Raw genomic sequence first — 24,771 nt, 5'->3', positions numbered from 1 at the left:
TCTCCATAAAGTCACATTTATGTCGGAATCCAGCCTTGTCACATTTATGTCGGAATCCAGCACCTCATACGATCCTGCAAGAACTTCCCGTCCCCCTCATTTTATTTAGAGTTTCTCCCAAAGCATTACTTTTGGAAACCAAGAAAGGAAATTAAGTACTCACTAGTAGACCCTTTGTTCTTTTCCTTACATCATAATTATTCTCATGCTCTTGGATGCACTGCCTGAAGGAGAAAATCATCTAAAGAACGCTCCTGTCCTATCGCCACAAGGCTCAGCTAAAATTACTGAACAAAATAAAGAGAATCTGCTGACATGTATAAAAATCAGTGTGCTTTAGAAGTCTTCCCTGGATACAACAGGAAACTTACCAAGATGCTACATCTAAAGCAGCAATTAAGAAAGCATGATGACTCACGTGTGTCTAAAAGAGTACTTTGCTTTCTCAGAAGTTTCCGTAAATCACTAAACCCGACCTAGGCTAAGATGTGCTAGCCCAAGACAGGGCTCTAAAGGCTGCTTGAAGGTTACAAGTTGTTGACTCCAAATTGTACCCAATCTTTATAAATAATCTTAACTTGATTGCTTGAAAGAATTTAAAATTGCCATTCTACTATATACCAGTTGGACAAAATTTTCTTATCTTTCATGGCCATGATTCTTCTTATTTTCATCTATCTCACTTATTCCTCTCTTTCATTAATTCTCCACAGCTGGTTTCATATTGGCTATTCTCTTTCTACGTTTCCTCTCCTAATTAACAGGGTTTTCTGCTATTTTTTCCTTTGTTGTCCAATTCTTCATTATGAAATTTTTCCATTCACTTATATAATCACTCTTTTCTTTTACCAGATATTAATTACAAAATCTAAGTGGACTTTGCCACAGTATCATCTTCATAAAATTCAACTTCAGATAGATAAAAAATCCCAGTGAAACTTCCAAACTCTTAAGGAAAATCCCTCAATAGAACAGAAAAGGCTTATGGCTAGTGCGTGATATTCACTGAGCTTCCTGCACAGAAGTGGCATAAATGTATCTATCTTGAATCCAAGGTAGCTCTGTGAGATGAAGAGGGAGAATTTTCACTGCATTGTGGCTGTGTAAGTGAAAAATACCATAAATAATCTTAGAGTGGACGTATGTCAAATACATCTCAATAAAAGGTATTTGGGAATTCTTTCTCATTTAAATATATGATGTCCTCCTCCCCCTTCTTCTTCCTATTCTTCTCCCCTTGCTTCCCTCTTTGTTTTATGGCTTTCAATTGGTCCTCTGTCCTCCCAGAGGAGGTCTATCTTTCTATAAAATACAGCTACTAGTACTTCTAAATTAATAAAGGTGATGCTTGGTATCAGCTCCATAGTTTCATTTTTAAAACTCATGACAAAGTTACTAGATGAAGGATCCCAATAAGAAATAAAAACATGATCTGCTAACAAGTAAATGATTTGCACATGATGACAGAGAACGAGTAAGGTGAGCTGGAGGCAGTGTTGGTCCTGCATAGAGTGTCATGCTTTAAAATATTTTCCCACCTTGGTTAGCTGCTCTTTGAGCCCAGACATGGTTGCAAACATTTCGTTAGCTTCTTCTTGGGAGATTTCTTTGCTAATGAGGTGTGCTGTCTTTGTAATCATCTTATACTGAGCGTCCATCACAGGCACCCTCTGCTCAATATCCTACATGAATCATTGAAACAGCTACATTACCACATGATACATTGCCTCTTAATTTCAAGATCTGACAACTGGACACAAATCAGTATGCACTGAATAAAACTCTAGACCTGTCATCATCTTTTGGCGATTCCAATGACTACTTCCCTTCATTACTAATATATGATATATAGTAATATGATACAAATAAATGTTTCCTTTAAAAGTCACCATAATCCTTAAGCTAACCTAAAGATAAACTGAGGTACTCTTTACACTTTCAAAATACATATGTTAATGTAGTATGGAAACATTATATCAGGTAAATGCATGTTAACAATTTGGGGCAATTCCTCTGATTTTAAAAATGAAACTTTTTCTTTAAAAAAAGTAATACATTGTCATTGTAGAAATTTATAAATTAGAGATAATACGTTAAAGAAAATGTAATACAGTCTTCTCACACCAGAGCCAACATCCTTACCACCACAAGGCTCTGCTAAAATTACTGAACAAAATTAGTATTTTTCCTGTGTGTGTTTACACCCATTTTTTATTTTTACAAAAAAAGATGATACTATTTTTGCTTTCCTTACTTAATAGTATATTGGAAAAGCCTTTCTACGTCATTAATATTCTTCCATTACTTCATTTTTGAGAGCTGAAGGGTATTCAAAATATGTAAACAGCACAATTCATTTAGCAAATCCTTTATCACTGGAGGCATTTATGTAGAGGTGTTAACTCCAGACGTCTGCTTTTTCCTAGTACTTTATAATTTGATTGTAGAAAATAAAAAAATCTCAATTAAAATACTATTTTGAAGTCGGTCAATAAACCTCTTCAAAAAATTCAAATAAATTTTTTTATGAGAGGTGCAAATCAGGATATGTACACATGTCAAATGATGTCAAGGAGACACAGAAACAGCTTTTGCAATGGCCTAAGTAACCTCACTGATCTTTCTATTCACAATAGAATTCGTTTTTCACTTTGTGTTCTAGAAAATCAGCTCACCTCTAAGTCTTGAGTTAATAATTTGACATTAATAAAAGAGACTTCTAAGGGCTCTGAAAGTTTCCTAAGGGCTTCAGTTGCAAAGTCAGACAGGGTAGTAACACAATCTGTGTATTCTTTCTTCATTCTGTCCAACTCATCAGCTCGAGCATACTGTTAAGAAAAGGGAGGGGGGCAACATCGAAAGCCATTAAGACAACACTCTGGAAGTTTGTAACTTTCCCTTCTACATACTCTCTGGAATGGTTAGGTGGTAGGAAAGACTCTAATTCCTAATTCTTATTTTAGATACACTTGAAGTTAGTCCAAATACTGTGAAAAGAAGAAAGGAACTAGCAGAGAAGCAACAAATTATGATTTGATGCATGAATCATTCCATATAAGTAGGTTCCATATGTCAACATAATCCTTAATCAAGCTTTACATTTCTGTTATGTGCCTCCATTACAAATGGGAAAGAATAAAGGACCAAATATAAACATAACGGTTCTAAACACATCTGTACTCTGCCTTAATAAGCCCATGCTATAACCATAAAAGAGTCTCTAAACGGACTGTTGATCACATTTATGACGCACCCATGTTCTAGGCATAAATAGATCTGAAAAACATACTTGCTTGACTTCCATAAACAACTCTCTCCATCGTCCATTTAGCAACAGTAACTGCTGTTTGAGATCACGGGAAACCATCTCATCACATGTTTCAATCAGAAAATTGCCAGCATCGTTCATGGCAGTGTGCTGCTGTATCCAATGAGGCAAATTTCGAAAAAAATCCTACACAAGAAACAATGTGCACTACTGTAAACCATACACCAAAAGTTAATAAATGATATGAAAGTAGCCAGACTAAGAGAAATATCTTTGCTCTAAAATTTGTGCAAATTTTAAGGTGAATCCTAAATTTCTTGCAAAATGGAAATTTTTAATAAAGAAGGTCAAAAATATGAACTAGAAACGCTGAATGTCTTTTTGTAAGAATATATGCAATATCTTTTGCTAAAGACAAAACAAAACATGATGACCATTTTGTTATTCCTGTTTTAGAGAGGAAAAAGCTGAATTTCTGTGAGTGTAAGGGACTTGTGCCTATAGTCTTTAGGCTAGTAAATACCAGTGCCAAAGTCATCTAAAAGGTATAATATTTTAGGGAAATACGTAGCTGTCTTAAAAATCGTTTGACCTGTTACTTTTGATTTTATTCTATTTTATTTTATTTTTGGCTGCACCACGTGGCTTGTGGGATCTTAGTTCCCTAACCAGGGATCAAACACGTGCCCTCTCATGCCTCAGCAGTGAAAGCACAGAGTCCTAACCACTGGATCGCCAGGGAACTCCCAACTTTTGATTTTAAAATCTGAATACTGTACATGAAGATAATTAACAATCACAGAGATAAACCCTTGAAGGAAAAAATTAAATGATCTGGGCCAAGAACACAATACAGTGACATCCTTCCTTATTTAAGGTTACACACTTGGCTACGGAACAGCTTCCACTTGATTTCGAATTAAATGCATATGTGCCTGTGCATACACACACATACACACCACGGTAAAAACCAAGGACACCAAAGAGAACTCAAAATCGATTTCCTAAGCCATGTGCAGGAGGACTTCCTAGATAAATCGATGAGAACAATTCTGTTTCTGGTGGGTATAGTCCCTGGGATGAAATTAACACATGACATCTACTAGGGCCCTGCCAGTCTAATCAGAAAAGCCAAAATCTGTGTGGGTTACAGTTGCTCAGCTACACAAAAATACTTAATCTATATGAAATACAGAACGGGACAACATAAAAATTATACATCTACTTGTACAACACAATAACAGAAGAACCAATCTTGCATGACAAGCAGTAATTCTAATATAAGTCCTATACTTCTTAATGGGAATCTGGCATTTTAATCTTTTACATACATATAAATAGTTTTTCCATGAGAAAAATACCAAGCTCCCATTCAGAAGCGTATACACAGAAATCAGTCCATTCCATGTGATCTTTTAATGTAAATGATATTAAAGTAAAACAGTTAACTCTTGCAAAAAAACACACACTCCTGTAACCGGAGGAAAAACATCACTCCTACCGAGAATAAGACCGTTGACGGAGGGTTGATAAAAATCCCAAAAAGAATAGCCAAAGAGACAAAAATGTAGTGACCCATCTGTTGAACCAGTGTATGCCATCACACAGATTTAGTACTACTTTAGCCAAAGTTGTTTTCATCTTCTCTTAAATTAGGAAATCCTCAGAGGCTGTGCACTGGACCTGCCCCTTCAAGCCCAGACCTTACTGTGTGTATAGCGCCCTCTGCTGCCTATTGGGTTTGGCCACTGCTCCATGGGTCACTGCTCTTCTGAATGCAAAAGTCAAACGCTGTTTTAACACAACTTTTATAAAGCAGCCTATCTCTTGGTCTAAAATAATTTAATAACCTGAAAATGAGGCTCTTCAGGCAAGGTCAAGATTTTTGTAACACGTTTTCAGATATATAACGCTCCCTAGACAACTTTGCTGTGAAAATCTCCTATTTCTAAATTCACCTGTGCTTGTTTCCTTTTATAAGAAGCAGTCTTACCTTTTTGGCATGTTCTGACTGATTTAGCATTTTCTCAGCATCCTCTAGCCAAGCCTGAAGACTAGCCACGGTATTGTCATATCGGTCCCAGTTGGCAATGACTTCTTCCAGCATGCTGCGCACGCTCCTGACTTCCACTGAGAGGTTCCTCCACTGGACAGTGGTTTCATTCATGAATTTCATCACATTCTCAGCCTCTTCCACTGAAACAGACAGAACAAACTATAATCCTTATTTTATATTTTAAATCCACCACACCTTTTTTCTACGGTCTATACACTGGTGTGCATTCCTAATTCTTCCTAGGATTTTAAATTCAACAGATATAACGTTAGAATTACATTCAGCTAATGTTGGGGACATGTTCTATCTTACTCATAGGTATTTATAAAGATTAAAGGCAATGATATATTTAAAATTCCTGATAAATGGGATGCAATAAATGACATATATTTGTTTGCATCTTATATGCACTCAGACACATATATAGTATAATCACAAATGCTGTAGTTCATTTTCAGCAAATATGACAGATATATCTGCAAATTGAAACAGACATATTTTACAATTGTGTCTTTACACTAACTTAAGTTTTCATAATATTCAAGTCAGTCCACTTTTTGCCTTTAACCGTTGGAATTTAAAATAGGTTTGAACATTACAATTTAGGAAAAGAATGCTTATTTTCCTCTCTCTTAGAAGATCACACACACAGACATACACACACACAGGCATATGATTATACAGGATAGGCATTGCACAAAGTCAAGGGGACTGAATCCAGTATGTGCTTTCCAGGCCAATGGCATGGTCACACAGTGATTCTGCAGAGAAAAAAATGATTTGATCATACTGAAACCTGTAGGCTCTAAATTCTGCTGTATTCAGTACTGCAACCAATTCTGTCTTGCGTTTTACCTGAACCATCAGCTTTGACGTACATCTCAGCTGTCTGTTTCAAGATCTGGTATGTCACTTCATACTGTTCAAAGAACTTGCTATTTTCTATAAAAGACTAGAAAAAAAGGGAATGGTTAAACGATAACCAATACTGGCTTACACAGACATGCCAAAGTCAATTTTCTTCATTATAGGTATGTGGATATGTTACCCAAATCTACCAACCTCATTCTTCGGAAAAATATCAAATTAATTCAACTGCCATAAATAACCTGATTATTTCTGAGAATATAACTTGATTCTACACTTTTAATTCTAATTCACTCCTACTTTGAGAAAATATTATATTTCTCCTCCACCCAAAGGTTTGCTTTTAGAAGAGACAGAAGTTTCTCCAGAGAACCTGGGGCTACCATTTAAAAAGCACTAAATTTGGAACAAGGTTGTAAAGTGTCCCACTGTGTTTTAGCTGTAGGGTTCTGTTGCTCTTTGAACAATAATTCTGGTGAATCATGACTCTGAGGAACTTCAGATTATAAATAACTGGCACAATGCAATGCACACTTTCTTAAAATAAAAGGTAAATACAAAAATATTTACAAGTAGAAAAACGTTAAATAATCACACATTCCATCCATGTTATCCATATGCTGTCATACTTCTATTACCTAGTATAAAAATTAAAGGTAAGCATGTCTATATCTATGTCTGTATGCAACTTACATATGTATTAGAGTTACTATAAGCAAATGGATACTATGAAATTGAGAATATACAAAAAGTCCTTAGGTGAGTTTTATTATTGTTAACTCCAGGAAATATGAAATAATTCCTTTTTCAGAGATGATTCCTACTTCTGTAAAGTAGAAAATTAATGTAATTATAGATAACAACATACTACCAAAGGCTTCTTAATTTCTTGTAATAGCATAATTAGTTCCTATGATGTAAACTCAGTAAAATACTTTGTGTCACTATTATAAAATACAAAATTAGCCTTCAAAAACCAGCTGAAGTCCTGAATAGGATGTTGATGAATGCTTAATATGGAGATGCAAAATGTTTGTGTGCAGAGGCAAAACTATTCATACAGCAATTTCATAGACATCCCTAGATTTTATTGACAGAAGTTTATAGTATTTCAAGATTATATTAAAAATACATATAATACATTTCATATCGGGCTTCCTTGGTGGCGCAGTGGTTGAGAGTCCACCTGCCGACGCAGGGGACACGGGTTCGTGCCCCGGTCCGGGAAGATCCCACATGCCGCGGAGCGGCTGGGCCCGTGAACCATGGCTGCTGAGCCTGCGCGTCCGGAGCCTGTGCTCCGCAACAGGAGAGGCCACAACAGTGAGAGGCCCGCATACCACACACACACACACAAAAAATACATTTCATATCATTTTATGTTTGCATTTACTTATATAGTAACTATTCTTCAAAGATATAATGAATAGAGAAAGCTGTGAACTACCTGGGATGGGGTTCCCTGATAATACCTTATTCAATAACTTTAATACACTTTATTATTTTTGCATGAGAATTGGTTAGTTCATTATTTCGCCTAATGTCCTACTCCCTTAACCTCTGCCTGCTCCCCAAGTAGGGAAAGAGTAATTTAGTAGAATTTAAATTTTGAATAATTTAACAAATAGGGAGGTCCTGGTTTGATCAAAAATGGAAGATTTCACCTAATGTTCAAGACACTGTAAGAAACTGAAGAGATAAATATATTTGGCAAAGTTTAAAACAAGAGTCTCCGTTCAGTTTGGACACAAATTCCAAAAAGCTAATGGAAAAAAAATTGTTCAAAGTGTCAAATAAATGGGAAATAGTGCCTATACTGGACATTAAGACTTACACATGCTTTTGCTAGAGTGGTTTACAAATTCATTATAATTGAATAAGAGAAAAGTTATTTCCAGTTTCATTTTTGGTCTAGGGTAGGAGTGGGGAGAATGCTTTTAGCATATTATAAATGTCGAGATTCATTTAAGTGTTTTTGAGCTTTCCTATGAGGAAAACTAGGTAATTAATTTTTGAAGAAAGAAAATTTACTTGTTATTTTAATTTTTGTTTCATTTATTTTTGCCCTTTTTTTCTGAGTCCTGAGTAACTCCATTTAGTAACAAAATTATTTTGTCTATTAGAATCACTTTAACAGGAGGACTGCTCAGTCACCTTTTTTGCTGTGAGCTATCTAGATAAAGTCTGTCAGAAGAATGCAAAATTAAATGTTATGTTTAAAATAACAGTGACAGGATTAGTTTATTTCTTTCAAAATGTGGCTTACCTTTGGATATCAAGTTCAACAAATAAGACATGTTGGTCAAGGGACTTTTAAAGTTGGTGGCACTTTAGAAAAATAAGCTATCTCTTTATGCTACAAAATGCAAAGTATTGGTGGAAGGGACTGACTCTCTACTCTCAAAGAGAGATATAGACAAAATAAAGAAAAAGCTCATCAATTTCGCTCAAAGGGAGGCAAACCAGGCAATTTAAGATTTTAAAAATCAACTCTGAGAAGTAGTTTCATTAGAACTGCCTATTTACTTTAATAAAATCATTACAAATAGTAGACCGTATGTTCACATTACTTGTTGCATTCACATAGTCTATGCTCCCAAGAGCTCTTCTTTTATGTGAAAGAATGAAACGTTATCTCATTTCTTCCATTGTAAAATTGGAGCATGTGTTAACTAACACGGTTATGTCATGAACAATTCAAACCAATCATCTTCTGATTTACATTACAGTATGTAATCGCTCACCAGGATCACGTGGCCTAATTTAACCAACAAGCATTTGTGAAGTATCTTCCAAGAATTCCTTGAGCACTTAGGGGTTACGTACCTTAGGTAGCCCCTATGTAGTTCTCTAATTCCCTAACTCTTGTAAAAAGTATCTTTTTTTGCAGATGAATAAAACTGAATTGAGAATTCAGACTAAGGAAGAGATAATTATGGAACCCTTACATCCCAAATATTACTTGGCTTATTGATGTAGCAGCATACGGCTCATTACAATCATTTCTTTTAGAAACCAAGTGAAGGATTATATTTAAGAAACTGATTTTATGATTTTATTTGAAAGTCTTCATGCACCTTGAAATAGTCTGTTCTAAAGAGAATGATTTTCCCAAAAACTTCAAAAGAATGAGAGAAGCTCTGTGGGGTATGAGACAGAAGGAAAACAATAATGAGTCAGTCTTTTTTCCTTAAAAAATCCCTAATATTCTATTACTATTATTGTTGTTGCGGTTATTAAAACTTTGGGAAAGATTAAGTTATTTATAAGGTCACATGGGTAGCGAGTAGTTGAGCCATGATTCAACACATTTCTATGTGACTGGTGTCCAGGCTTCAATAATCTCTCCCACCTCACCCCACCCTGCCCTAATAACATGCCGCCCATAACAGACATGATAGTAACTAGCAGGTTGCAGTATGGAAGTGTAAAATACAGTCAATTACGGACCAGCATTAAGTGGAACTGATACTTATGTGAACTATATTCTTTAGTTCACTGAGCTGCAAGAGATCACTTTAATTATTTGGTCTTTTCGGTTTAAAAAAAAAATAACAAAAAAACCTTTTCTTCCCAGCCAATTTTGTTAGAGAGTAAAGTTCAGTACTTAAGCACAAAGGTTTCTGATTCGGAAAGACGTGGATTCAAATCCAGATTCCACTTCTTACTAACTCTGCCACCTGGAGCATGTGACTTGAGCGTTCAAAGGCTCGATTTCCTCAGTGAAACAATGTGAAAATGCCCAGCCCACAGGGTCATCACTGAGAAAGAAGATGACACATGTAAAACACTTGGCACATAGAAAAGATCAATATCCTACAATTATTAAAACTATTAAACTACAAATACCTTAAACCCCTTTTTGAAACAGAAGCTTAGGCGATAAATATGTATTTTTTATCAGGTGATAAAATATTAGGAAATATTTATTAAAACCCGATATATTTGTAGAGTTATTAGCAATTTTACAAATAATTTTGAGAGTTACGTTACCTAGCAGTTTCAAATTAGCAGCTCAGTGAATGTCTATGAAGTAAGGCAGAAAGTACTGATTTTTTTTATTCATTAGTAATAATTCTTTACTTACATATGCTTTAGTTGAGAAGTTCAAAGAGAATTATTAACATCTTTGTGTTGGAACATTAACCTGGTAGAACAGTCCCATTAGGTATTTCAACCTAATTGGCTCTCCTTAAATAGCGAGAACAAAGACGCATCCTGAATAATTACCTCTGAGCTCAGAGTGTATCATTTGACATGATTAAACCCAAAAATATAAATGCATATCTGTATTTAATATTTTTGGGACTAATGCAATTGCTTAAACTTAAAAAAAAATCAGATTTCTCATTACTTTCCAAAATCATTCAAAATGAATAAGGGAACATAGTGTCACAGATTTCACATTTTTGGACAAATGTTTCCTAGAAAATTGTAGTAAATCTAAAGAAAGATTTTATTGTTAACCTGTTAAACTTTTTTTTTTCAAATTCATGTTGTTTATTTAGCGCTTAGAAAATAAAATTAAAATGTAGCAAAATATATTATGGTTCTAGGATGTAAAGATATGGTTTCAATGAATATTCAGTCATGCCAGTTACAGAGCCACTGAGAGCAGTCAGGTTAGAAATGGGCTTATATTTTAAATTCATCAATTTATCATTTAGAACTTGTGATTCAATATAAATGGAACAGTTACAGGACTGAGATGCCCTATTAACATTAATTTTGTGAGCAAATTTGTATTGCTAATAAATTGGGGGGGCATGTTTAACTAAGAGAAATAAACTGCCTTTAATAATTATAATTCTCTGATTATATGTAAATGGAAACTGCTAGTTACAGAATAACCTACTTTCCTCCTTAATGCAGGTCTACTACTCTATGTAAATATAGGATTATCTATGCTGGTAGCCCAAAATACGAGAAACTCTTCAAAAATTAAGTTGGTACAGAGATTCGCAGATGAAATTTTACTTTTCCTGGGTGCACACAGGAAGCAGTGAAGCTCACAGAATGACTGTAAAAACGGCATGCTTGACCTAATCTAAAAAAAAAAAAAAAGATAGTCCCCACATGAACAATTGAGGATTGTTCTAAACTACCCATGATTGGATTTTAGAAACATGAAGATAATCTTTAAGTATTTTAATTCCGGTTCAGTAGTGAGTTCACAGTCAGTTGTATGCAATGCAAAAACTTGCTTTTTTAAAGCAATAAAGCCAATCACAATGGTTCAATATGATTACTGCAGCAAAACCTTTCATATCTCCAAAGAATATAGGTATATATTTCAGATTGTTGTGAAAAGCTCACAAACTTACATCAAACCCATTTAACACACTGGTACCTTAATGTTTAAATTCAAGATAAAAGTAACAAGTGTCCAATAAACTAGAAGGTATCAGATACTAAAGCCAGGTGTCCTCTGACCTCTCTGTCAGCGCCAGGGAGACTTACCATATAGTTCTGCAGAAGCAGCTCCACTGAGCCTCTCCTCCCATACTTGATGATCCAAGACTTCAGCTTTGACTCTGCAAGAACCAGCAGTGAGAGCAGACGGTACTTTAATTCTAGAAATTCCATTTTCATTAAGTGTAGCTCTGATGTGGAGGAAACAAAATGAAACCTAGAAACAAAACACAGGGAATTTACAGAATGTAACTAATAGTAACAGAACGGGGCTTACTTAACCTGTTACATGTGAGTATTAAATAAAATGCAGGCACAAGGTCTTCTAAACTCTGGCTGCTCAATCACTCAGGAGATCTGGTTCTGTTTCTAGCTCTGGGTTTAAAGGCAAATCACAATTGATGGAAGTCTTTGATTTAGTTCTTTCCCCTGCCAAGATAGCTCTCAACTGTTTCTTTTATAAGCTGTTTTTGCAATATTACATAATGTTCCTCACAGTACTGAATAAAAATACAGCCTCTGAAGAAACCATTTCTGTCATTTCCAGGCTGTGGGTACATGCAGGTTTACTCTTTTCAACTAATAATATACTAGAATATTGGCATTCTTAACATACGTTATGGGAACCCAATTTTTATGTACCAAATGGAAGCACCTCTGTAAAAAAAAAAAAAAAAAGTCAATTCATTGAAAGAAAAGAAATGGGGAAGAAAAGCATCCACCGAGCCTTTTAAAGACACTTCATTTAAAACCGGACGTTCTCTTACCTCTCAGCCATGTCCTCTAATTGATCAGGTGGTACTGGGATCCCGTTAACAGACCTGGTGCGGTAGATTTCATGGAATGCTCTTTTGTGGGCATCTGTGTTTTGAAGCAGATCCTAAGATACAATTAAAAAAAAAAAAAAAGAGGAAACATGTTCACAGGAGGCTAAGAAGCATAATCTTCAGCTTGCACGGATGAGGCAGTGCATTCAACAATTTGATCGTGCTCCCATAGCCACACGTGGCTTGGTGCCGGTCACAGGCTTTTCCCTTGTACAGGAACCTGGGTGCTTGTCCATAAGGCCCCGTGCTAGAGCCGTAGCTAATAATTATGGCATCTTTTAAACACACATGACACTTGCACAGCAATGCATTCAGACATTTTAAAGGCACATGGTCCAAAGGGAAATGTAGTCAGTGCTAAAAACAGTGATTGTTGGTGTTTTTCTCTTTCCCTGATTTTGAATCTACTGATTATTCAAAGCTTAAAACTAAGCACAACTAGTTTAACCCTTTAATGGTCAAAATAAAAATGTTAAGTTCTCTACGGTTATTCTATTTTGAGTGCATGCAGGGTACCATAAAGTGATGTTTGCTTGCCATCTTAAAGTAAGTCAATTACATTACAACATATTATGAAAATACCCTTGTGGTTAGGAGATTTCAATCAAGCACAGGGAATGTCCCACAGATATCACAGTGGGAAGAGTAAATGTGATGTTTTATAAAGATTCTTTCCAGATTGTATAGAACTCCACAAATTTTAATAATTTATTTAGATTGGTTTTCTGGGTTTTTCACTGTCAAAAGACATTTATATAAAGACTTACATGTACTTCACAATTCCTAACCAATTTCTCACATAGAAGTAAAGAAAGAGAAAGGTGAAGGTAGATTCATGCCATATTTTCTAGAGTTTAGGTTGTTTCTCAGTAGCAGAGTAAATAGCCAACAGTTTGTCACTCACTGAAAAATAAGATATATTAGCCCACCAGAATGATACATTAAAACTAACAGTTTCTCTCACACTAAGATTTAGTAGATTAACTGGAGAAAACAGAAGCAAAAACCAGCCTAAATCGTAAGAGATACACTTGATGGAAGGGTACACATGAAGGCTTTCATACATAAAGACGTAAAAGTCATATGTGTTTGTTCACATGAGTGAAATCAATTTTCTTTTAATTCGGGGACATTAGTTTTTACATTGTAGAAAAAAATCCAGGACCAAACTATTTCTATCCTGATATATATTTTCTATTACCACCTTCTGACCTGCTTTGAGTCTGTAGGTAACCGCACAGATATTCACAAGTCCCCTGCTCCCAGAGGGAGGGGACTACAGGCATCTCAGAGCTGATTACAGTGGCCAGAGGACTGTCCTAGAGCAGCTACTGCCTGTGCGTGTTTGAGTCACTCTCTACTCCCTCCTTAACATCCAGACACATTTCTGTGGCTTTTATCTTGACCGAAACTCCCCCAAATGACTACAGGGCAAACTGAGAGCCACCACCACTCCCAGCTCTGATTTCTTACGTGTGACAGTATGTTAATGTATGGGTGGGGGTCTGTGACTATACTGGGATACCCAAATGTCCAGGTGCTTCCCAAGAAGCTTTCCCTATTGTAGTTTTCCGTATCTAGTTAATCAAAAAAATCTTGACAAGAAATCAAAACCAACAAAAACATTTTCACACATATGACAAAAGAACTACAACTGGCATGATGTCACTGGCTCCTCTGAAAGGCTGTCTCACTACAAAATAGCTGGAAGCTGAGCACAGCATACGACTTTAATTCACTGGTGGGCTCACAGGAAGTAAGTGAAACCTTTTAGGGCTCCCACTCTCGGTAAAACATGACCCCAAACTGGATCATGGTCCTGTGAGCCAGAACAGATTGAAAAAGCTGATTGTCCCGGGCAAACATCTAAACCACTGTGGCAGGAGATGGAGTCTTGGAACTTGAATAAGGTGAGAAACACTGAAACTGAGACCCCCTACATTTAGCCAGAACCCTCAAAGAGGGCTGATGTGGGCCTGGTAGACAGCAAATGAAAAAGAAGGAAAGCAAAGGTCACCAAACACAGGAGACAAGCTACCTTGAGTGAGAATCAGCAGAAACAACGCATTCACGGTGTTAGAAAAATGTAAGTAATTTAATACTTGACAACAACCGTTTGCAGGTTAGAAGAGTGTGACCTGGTTAACGTGTTCTTAATTCCTTATATTGATTAAGAGGAGGTTAAGACATTGATTAACTTTCAATTTCGTTAAGTATCTATATGGTATGATTTCAAGGACAATCACACTACACAACTAGAGTTTATAACTTCAAACCAGTTCGAGGGAAAACATGGAATAAGAAAAACAAGCAAGTGAATAAACAAACAAAAACCCCTCAATCAACTTATAAATAAGAAGAATGTAGAAAAAAGAAAAAGTAGGGCAAATAGAGTCAAATGGTAGAAACAAATTCAAGTATATTAATAATTATAAATAAATCTGAATGGAATATATATTTACTCATCAATAGGCAGAGATTGTCAGATCAGACAAATCTAACAGAACATTTGCTTTTTAAAAGAGATAGTCCTAAACATTAAGAACAAGGATAGGTTGAAATTAATGGAATGGAAAACAACATGCCAGGCAAATACTAACGAAAGAAGGCTGGTATGAGTGCATCCGTACCAGGCAAAATAGATTCCTGAACAGAAGTCATTACAAGTCAGTAATTGCTTAGCGATGAAACTTTCAATTTACTAGAAAACACATTAATTCTGAACTTGAACATATGTAGTAAGCGTCAAAATATATAAAGCCAAAGCTCATAGAAACACGGGGAGAAACTGAGAAATCCACACGGCTGTGGGAGTTATCAACATACCTTTCCCAGTGACTGAGAGAAAGCAAAGGGAGCCATTGGAACAGCAGACTGGGGGTGAGGGAGCGCAGAGGAGGGAAAGGGCTACAGATCTGTGGGCCTCATGGGCCTTTCAAAGAATTTTTTGGTGTTTCTTTTGAGTAGATGGAAGCCAGTGGGGAGTTTTGAACAGAGGAGTAAAATGAACTGAACTGCATATTAAAAGGATCACGATGGCCATTCTACTGAAAATACTCTCTCCTTGATACACTACTTCCCTTGGCTTTTAAGAAAACACAGTAGCTGGATCCCCTCCTACCTCGCTGATGGCTTTTTCTCACGCTGGTTTATTATTATTTTTTTTTTTTGCTGGTTCATCTTCTACTCTCTGATCTGTTAATACTGGAGTCCCTCAGGGCTCACTTCCTGATGCTTTCTCTGTCTACACGTGCTTCTTTAATTTCAGTCTCAGAGCTTTAAACATCCCTTTATATATTCAGAGTCATCCTCAATGACTCTAAATATTTATCCCCCCTCCTGCCTCTTAGCTCCTACTGCCCACCCCACACATCCACTTGGATGTGAAAAAGTCTCATGCTTACCTTGCCCCGACTGACCTCCGTCTTTCTTCCCAAACCTGTTTCATTGTCTCTCCATCTCAACTGATGGAAACTCCATTTTCCCAATTGCTTGGTTGAAAAATCACAGTGTCATTTATGACTCCCCTTCCTTCACAATCAATATCTAACGCTAAAAATTCTCTTTGCTCTGCCCTCAAAATATACTCAGAATCTGACCACTTCTCAACATCTCTACAGCTACGACCTTTGCTCAAGCCACTCTACCTGGATCATTGAAACTGGTTCTCTGGCTCCTACCCTCTCTCACCGATCCAGCCTTATCCTCACACAGCAGCCAGACTGATGCTGTTCAAAGAGTGCTACTGCCATTCCTCTGGTAAGAAAGTAGATGGAAAAAGATTATTAGGATACAGCAGAGAAAATTAACAATGTCAAAAGTGCAATTAAGGAAAGTGAGAAGGTGCAAAGAAACAATACTGGGGACAAATGGAGGCTTAACTGTAGGCACAGAAAAGATTACAAGAAAATATATAGAAGAGCATTTTGAATAATTTTGTGACAATAATTTTGAAAATGTGGTCAAATGAACAAATTCTCAGAAAGTATGATTAGTATGATTGACCTGATTAAAATTTTGAAAGCCTGAATATTTCTAAAATCATTTTTAGAGGCTGGGGACACAAGAGTGAAAAACAAACAATAATTCCTTGGCCTTATGGAGGTGACATTACAGGGTAGGAAATCAAGCAATAAATAAGATAAATAATTAAATTAGCAGTTGAGGTGAAGATAAATGCTAAAGAGAAAAATTGAATAGGCAAGGGGAAAGGGAAGTTGTACTTTCAAAGGGGTGGTCAAGAAAGGATTGACTAAAAGCTGACCTTTCAATAAAGGTCCAAAGGAGATGAGGAAGAATGTATTGGGAATATCACTGGAGAATGTTTCAGGCCAAGGGACAAGAAAATTCCAGAATGATGGCAACGGCAAAGGCCTTCAGGTGGGAATGTGCTTGCACGTTTGAGATTATCTTTTCAGTGAGGTTTCACTGACCTCCCTACTTAAAATTGCAACACCACCTAATACTCCCTGTCCTTTTACCTTCTAACATAAAATTTATTTATTTATTATGTTTATTATTTCTTAACTGCCTCCTCCTATGAGAAGGCAAGTTACATTAGGGTAGGGATTTTGTCTATTTTGCTTACGGGTGTACCACAAATGCCTGTAATGCCACTTTGCACATAGAAAGAGCTCAGTAAATATTTGTTGAAAGAGAAGGAAAGACCCTTTTAGGACCATTTGGTCCTGTCCAAAATGACCATAAAACATCTGGCTCATGCCAAAAGGTCCTTGATAATTGGTCATGTTTGGCCCTGTCCGAAATGTCCACGGAGATATTTGGTCTATAGCAGAAGGTTCTTGATATTGGCCCTGTCCAAAACCATTTGTCATGGACCAAATATGCTCATGGACATTTTGGACCAAATGTCGGCTAACTGGAAAGACTGGAAAGGCATAGCCAGAGGAATAGAAAGAAAATTCGGGAACCAAATGAAGAAAGTATTTCAAAGATGAATAACTATCTAAAATGCTTCTAATAAGTGAGGTAAAATGAGGACTGAGAATTGGCCATTGAGTGAGGAACAAAAAGAACCCTCCCGAACCTGACATGGATAGCAGGGCAAGGAAAAACGTGATTGGAAGGGGTTCTAGAAAGAATGGGAGAAGAGAACTATGAAGCCAAAATGAGATCTAAGACAATTCTTTCAAAGAGCTTCACTGTAAAAGGAAGGAAAAAAAAAAAAAAAAAGGACAGTAGCTGAAAAGGGAGGTAGGGTTAAGAAAGAGGCTTTTTAAAGATGAGAATAATAATGGTATATTTTATGTGGGTGGGAAAAATCCAGCAGAGAGAGAGAGAAAAAAAAATAAAGAAGCAAAGAACTACGGGAGTTATCTTTTGGAAAAGAGCAGGGAGGATGGGATCCAGCGCACATGTGGAGGGGCTGGCCTTAGCTCGAAGCACAGATGGTTCATGCATAGTAACAGAAGAGGAGACGGAGTATCCGGGCACAAATGCTCGTAGGTGGGTTGATGTGGCCGTGGGAGCTTTGCGGAAATTCTTTTTTGATTGCTTCTATTTTCTCAGAGAAATAGGAAGCAGTGTCATCAGCTAAGAGTAAGGATGAGGGAGGAGGTGTGGAAGGTTTCATGAGACAAGGTATAAAATAGTTGTCCCAGAAAGGCAGAGGGAATAGAGTCCAAAAATGCCTTTGGAATGCCTGGGAGCATTAAGGACCCACTTGGGCTAGTCATCGTGACTGGGGGTGTGTTCTTCTCCAGCCACAGTCAACTGCCTGAGTGTGGGCAGGAGCTAGGCAGAGAATTGGCTGTAACCAGGGTGATGTTTAACCAGGAGTGTAGGACAAAGTGAGACCTGGTTGTCTGTTTATTTTCCACATACAGAGTAAACCCCCTTCATGACACAATAAATGAGGTACACAAATTCAACTGCACAAAATGCAGGGTTGCATCAATGAGACAACGAAAAACAGCATTTTGAGCTAGGTCCGTACTATCAAAACGCGGAGGAAGCGTATTAGAACTTACGCTGAGCACAACAAAACATGCAATGAGCTAAATAGAGTCGCAAATGACTGAGACCAGCCAGGCCTAATCCCACCCCTTCCTAAGGCCACTGTTAACTCCCACCCTGACCCCACTCCTTTAGCACTAGGACACGACAACCCGGTTCTCGGTTTGCCTTCCTTTGAGAATGGAGGCAGGAATGAGGTGTGGAGCCTACAGCCAATCACGTTATTATGTAAATTCACACTGTCTTTTGTTTTATCTTTTCAAAGATAACAAATAGCAAGAGAAATAACAAAGGTAACTGCAGATAAAAAAACATCACAGAGCTACTGGAAAATACCTCAGGTAATGAGTCTACTGGAATTGTCCTTAACAAGTACAGAAAAGGGAAGTGCAGATCAGAGAACTTCTAAGAAGGTGCAACATCTCTGGACCAGTATGAATGGATGCCTGGGAGGCCTGATTCAGTGCAAGTTCCGGACCATACTAGTGAAACGAGGATAGTTATCAGTTAGCCATTAATAAATATTAAACTGTAACCTGTCTTCACTGATCAGGCTTGCTTTAATAAAAGCTTGCATGTTCTCCAAGGGTCACACAGCCTAAACAATAAGATGTTGGCCAAGGTGAATTTAGGAGCTTGGAGTCAGCCGTGTCCAGTTTGAGCTCCAGCCGGTTAAGAATGGCTAGGTCGGGCTTCCCTGATGGCGCAGTGGTTGAGAGTCCGCCTGCTGATGCAGGGGACATGGGTTCGTGCCCCGGTCCGGGAAGATCCCACATGCCGCGGAGCGGCTGGGCCCGTGAGCCACGGCCGCTGGGCCTGTGCGTCCGGAGCCTGTGCTCCGCAACGGGAGAGGCCACAACAGTGAGAGGCACGCGTACCGCAAAAAACAAACAAACAAACAAAAAAGACTGGATAGGTCCACCGACCCTCCATCTGCGCATGCGTCGAGTGGTGGCCTATTGACATCAGAGGGCCCAAAACTCCACCCTCTGGTCACGCTAAGGCCACCATTTTCTGAACATACATCCCATGAGGAAGCCTGTGGCTCAGCTGCATCTGCACAGAACGAGCAGTATCACCTCACCTTTTTCTTATCTCTCATCATCTTTCCCTGGGCTCCCCATGCCTCAGCCTTATCTCATAAATAATGAGAGCCCCTCACCTTCAGGGAGGTGGGTCTGAGATCTGTTCTCCCATCTCCTCCCTGGACTGCCTTGTGAATAAACCCTTTCTCTGCTGCAGACCTCGGTGTCTCAGCCTTTGGCTTGCTGAGCAACAGGCAAACAAACCTGATTCGGTAACACACTAGGCCTGTTACGCTGGAAGGTTTTCCAGCCAGAATGTTTACCTTGTGTTGCTCACGTTTCCGTTGTATTGTGTTGGCCGTTTCCTCATGAACCTGCTGAATGGTTATTTCCTCTCTCAGGGCCACCTCTGCTCTATATAACCAGGCCCCTATGGTGCCCAGAGGTGCAGGAAGAGACTTATCGAGTTGTATATGCCAATCAAACAGCTGAAATACAAAATTGGAAAGACAGTATCTTAACACAGAAGACAATTCCTAAAATTCCCCCAAATGATTTTAAAGCCTACAAAATGCTTGAAGTAAATAATTTGGGGTTAATTTAATAAATATCAAGTAAGAAAGTATCTGTGTTCTGAATCTGATGCTTTGAGAAGTTCAGAACACAGATATTTTCCTATTTGATATTTATTAAATTAACCCAAAATTAGTAACTTAAATGGGGAGAAAATGACACTTAGAAGCAAGTTTTGAGCAAACTTAAAATACATCTTAGACATGGAAGGATATTATTGGGAGATTAGGCAATTTTCTTCTTATAAGGAATAGCATAAAGTGCCCAGTGATTTTCAGACTGGCTTTTGCTGAAAGGGAATGGACTGGCTTTGCTGACGCGCTCAAAGATGCAGCAATTATACACCTGCTGATGTGTATCCTTTAAAACCTTCCCTATGATGAAAACAGGTCCAGAAAAATCAGGGTCGTCTAGACATCTCTGGAGGAAAATGAGTATTCACGATTCTTACTATAATAATATAATTCTCTAACCATCTTGTCATTTCTTCCACTTCACCCAATTCTCAGGTACTGTTTCCTAACTTATTGCAATGAGAGGTGGGATGGGTTGGGGTGCCTGAGATCTAATCTATTCTTTGATGGAGTTTAATGGGAAAAGTTAGATTATGAAAATGAAGAAAATAGGGTGAGTCCGAGGCAAATATTCCCATGAGTGACAGAAGTTTCAGAGGTTTTGAAATCTTGGTCTTTAAGTCTGCAAGATATTAATATGAAAGTTACAGAGCAATTTTCCTTCAAGTTCATGACCAGATAAGAAGATAAGCTTCAACTAAAGAATATAAAAATAAATGTGAATATAGGAAGATGATTAACTGTTGATGAAATCTGATGATGGAATTTGGAGAAGCTGTTGAGGCTCCATTCCTGGGGAGTCACCTCTTCTAAACAACGCAGGATTAAACTGTGCAAAATGAGAAGTAACCTAGGTGGTCTTTCAGGATTTCAGTGTGTCATCTGGTCAATGGCGATATCACACTTAGGGCAGGCAAAGCAGGAAAGAGTTGTTAAGCACTTCCGCTGACTGAAAGGAAAACTTAACAAGTGGACAAAGTCTATCCCACAGGTAAACCTTCCCACCTCAGACAGAGATAGGAGGACCTGATGTAACATCATTTTGAAGAAAGGGATGACAGAAAATATTTTTGACTAAATTATATGAGTCTAATGAAGTGAATCGTTGGAGAACTTACCCTAGAGGACACTCTATCCCAGGATTGTTTTACCAACGCTTGGTCAAGTGACAATTTACCATCTCTGTGTAATGGTTGTATCAAGTGTTCAATCTGTTTCCTTTTCATTTCATATTGAACTCTGAAGTGCTTAAATGACTAAAAGAGGAAAAACAGCAACAACATGGCAGTTAGTCAGAAAAGGCAAAAGCAAAGGAAACCACATTTCCTAAATAACAATCCTTTATGTTTGGATAACGTTCAGTATATGTTGTTGACAATAATAATGACAATGACAATGCTAAAAGCAGCTAGCATTCATCAAGCCCGGATGATGAGCCTGGCTCCATGCTAAGTGCTTTGTACATATTATCTTCTCTGGCTCCCCATTGCCCTACAGCCTAGACAAGCCCCGTTATTACTACCAAGCCCAGAGGTGACCTGGCAAAGACAAGTAGTAGAGTTAGGACTAAAGCCTAGGATTTCTCATTCCTAGTTAAATAACCTACAAGCCAGTCCCTGCTCATCAGGAAATAATAATCAACAGGAGTATAAATCTATATTAATAATCAAAATAGTTGCTTTCCTTTAAAGCACCAAACAATTTACAAATAGAAATTGCACATATCAAAATAGTACAGAATTAACAATATCTTAATTTGTGTTTAAGTAAGTCGGTATAAAGAGGTTTACTTTAGGGGACATCACTTAGGTAATAATCCTTTGCTTTAATTCTATGGTGTTAAAATATTAAGTATTATATCTTGCTTTTGTCACAGTATGGTTAACATAAATTTGTAATATGTAGACTTAACTGTAAGTCTAATACTAACCTCAGAAAGTAGTGATTTTAATGAAAGTCCTACATTTTATGTTCAATTAACACATCCTAAAATATGTCTCAAAGTCCAAATATGAATTGAAAATGCCACTCAATGTGCAATTATATTAAAGAACATGAGAACAGCCCTGCAGAATCTAACAGATAACATCTGAGAGAATTTCTTAAGTCACTGAGTAAACAAACATGTAAATTCACATAACAAACACTTGGGGGAGTTGGTGAATAAATATTTTCCCACAAATTTTACCTTCCATTCCCTCTAACTTAATGTAATTTTAAAATACCAAAACATAAAATCAGTCTTCAATTTTGTTCTACAGAATTCTATATATGGAAAAATGGGAAAATACACTATTAATTGATAAGTAGAAACAGAAGATTTTGATTACAGAATAAACACACAAATGAAAGAAAACATTCCCTCTGCTGTCTAACCCTATTTTAAGAGATTTGTGATCATCTTTGGCCTGAAAGGAATGTTTCTGATTTATACTTTTCTAATCCTTAGTTTTCATCTTAATAACATCTGTATAACCAGTAACTTTATAACTGGGAATTTATTTTTTGATAATTTATGCTAAGACTAAAACTCGCTAATGGACTAAATAAGTACATTCACTCTGTTCTTGCATTATAGTCTCAATTTACTGATTTAATCATTTTAACCAGAAAATTATCTTTCTGGGGGAAAAAATTACATTGTGTTCCACAGCAAAAAGTACAAACATATAATCACATACGGAATTTATTGCACTGCCAAGTCCATCAAATATACTGATGGCATCATCAATCTGAATTCAGGCACGCTTTACAGAGAGGATTATATAAAATCACACACTAACTCTAACAGCTAAATCTTTTATCATCTGCCACTTCGCATATCTTATATCACGCACACCTTTTTTTGTAGGAAAAATGATCAAAACATAATGTAGATTAGAATATACTATAGTTTTGCCACTAAAATGCAATGATATTTTAAGTAGGAGAAAATGTCAATGCTACACAGAGTTAAGTCACAATTTAATGGAAAAAACTCTGGAAGTGGAAATTGGAAGCTGAAATACAATTAATGATAGTGTAATGAGACTGGAAGAAAGAAGAACCTCCGCAGCAATAATAACACTGGCTGCAGTGTGAATGCAATAGTGTTGAAGGAGGCAGGTGGCAGGAGAAACTGATCTCATTAATGGGCCCACTCCAAAGAGTCATGTTGCAATTTTTTATTTGATTCAGTTTATTCTATAGTAATTTTCAACTTGGCACTGAAGTCATTTTTTGGTGGAATTTTTTATTAGGTAACATCTGTAAGATCATGAGTTGTACAAAAACAGCGATTAAATATGTGTGTTTTGGGTCACCTGCAAGACTCTTGAGTTCTCGGAAAGTCATGAAGCCTCAGAACTCTATATAGTGCAGATACGTACAATTTAAAACTACCAACTCCATCTCTGGGTGTACCCCCAAAGGAAATGAAAACAGAATATCGAAGAGATATATGCACTCCACGTTTATTGCAGCACTATCACAATAGCCAAGATATGGAAACAACCCATTAATGGATGAACGGGTAAAGATGATGTGCTGTATATATATACACAGCCATGAAGAAGAAGAACCTCCTGCCATTTGTGACAACGTGGATGAAACTTGAGGACATTATACTAAATGAGACAAAGCAGACAGAGAAATAGAAACACTGCATAATATCACTTATACATGGAATCTAAAAAAGTCAAACTCATAAAAACAGCAAAATGCTGGTTATCAGGGGACTGGGGGTAGAGGGGAATAGGATGGATATTTAAGTATACAAACTTCAAACGAGTAGTAAGTCAGTCCTAGATGTCAAATCCACGGTACAGTGAATATAGACAACAATACTGTATTATAATCATCAAACTTGCTAAGACAGTAGAACTTAAGCATCTCAACCACTAAAAAGAAATGATAATTATGTAACATGATAGAGGTGCTAATTATTGCTACAATGGCAATCACATCACAATATATAAATGTATTAAATTTTAAAAACTACCTATTTATATAGAAATACAATTATTAAATTATATGTAAACAAAATAATGTATATTATTTCTTTAAAGACATTTCTCATTAATATCATTTGAAAGATTAAACATAGATTAAATGATAAATAGGAATGTTACTCATGAAAGGCTTTTAAAAAAACTGAAATCCGTTTTCCTTACATTACCTGATATTTATCCTGCAAATTTGATTCTGTCATCTGTGCCCTTGTCAAATCTCTTTCAAATTGTTCTATCCAAGCTTTCGTTTCCTTCAAAATTAGCCTGTCTTCTCTCTAGAAACCAGCAGACATTACAATTGCATTAGTATCTGTGCATTTACTTAACTGCTGATTAATACTTGACTGATCCTAGAATATACTGAATATTTAATAAGTTCCAAATGTCTCTGAAAAATTTTCTTTCTCCCTGCCCTCACCTCTTTGGGAGAATAAGAAACAAAAATTAATTCTAAAAAAAAAAAAATCTTAATTATTGTGCTGAATACTGAAATTACCTACCTCCATTGTTCTTCTCAAGAAACATTTATTTAATTAAGAAAATGTGCTGGGGCTTCCCTGGTGGTGCAGTGGTTGAGAGTCCGCCTGCCAATGCAGGGGACACGGCTTCGTGCCCCGGAGCCTGTGCTCCGCAACGGGAGAGGCCACAACAGTGAGAGGCCCACGTACCGCAAAAAAAAAAAAAAAAAAAGTGCTTAAGAAGAA

At 37.0% G+C, this 24,771-nt stretch overlaps 1 protein-coding gene across 1 annotated transcript in view; it reads right to left on the bottom strand.

The window, feature by feature from the left end:
* Positions 1 to 24,771, bottom strand: part of SYNE1 (spectrin repeat containing nuclear envelope protein 1) — a 456,348-nt gene that overhangs the window by 304,473 nt on the left and 127,104 nt on the right. The window contains exons 11-20 of the mRNA XM_067701747.1: positions 24,235 to 24,342; positions 21,197 to 21,334; positions 19,755 to 19,919; positions 12,371 to 12,483; positions 11,652 to 11,820; positions 6,180 to 6,276; positions 5,262 to 5,464; positions 3,290 to 3,454; positions 2,676 to 2,828; positions 1,539 to 1,682 (exon numbers count right to left, since the gene is read on the bottom strand). Coding sequence (XP_067557848.1) covers positions 1,539 to 1,682; positions 2,676 to 2,828; positions 3,290 to 3,454; positions 5,262 to 5,464; positions 6,180 to 6,276; positions 11,652 to 11,820; positions 12,371 to 12,483; positions 19,755 to 19,919; positions 21,197 to 21,334; positions 24,235 to 24,342 — 1,455 coding nt within the window. The remainder of the gene's footprint in view (positions 1 to 1,538; positions 1,683 to 2,675; positions 2,829 to 3,289; positions 3,455 to 5,261; positions 5,465 to 6,179; positions 6,277 to 11,651; positions 11,821 to 12,370; positions 12,484 to 19,754; positions 19,920 to 21,196; positions 21,335 to 24,234; positions 24,343 to 24,771) is intronic.

Source organism: Pseudorca crassidens, chromosome 13 (genome assembly GCF_039906515.1).
Source record: "Pseudorca crassidens isolate mPseCra1 chromosome 13, mPseCra1.hap1, whole genome shotgun sequence".
Taxonomy (NCBI): domain Eukaryota; kingdom Metazoa; phylum Chordata; class Mammalia; order Artiodactyla; family Delphinidae; genus Pseudorca; species Pseudorca crassidens.
Note: the sequence above shows the minus strand (reverse complement) of the source record. Positions and strands in the feature narration are given on the sequence as shown.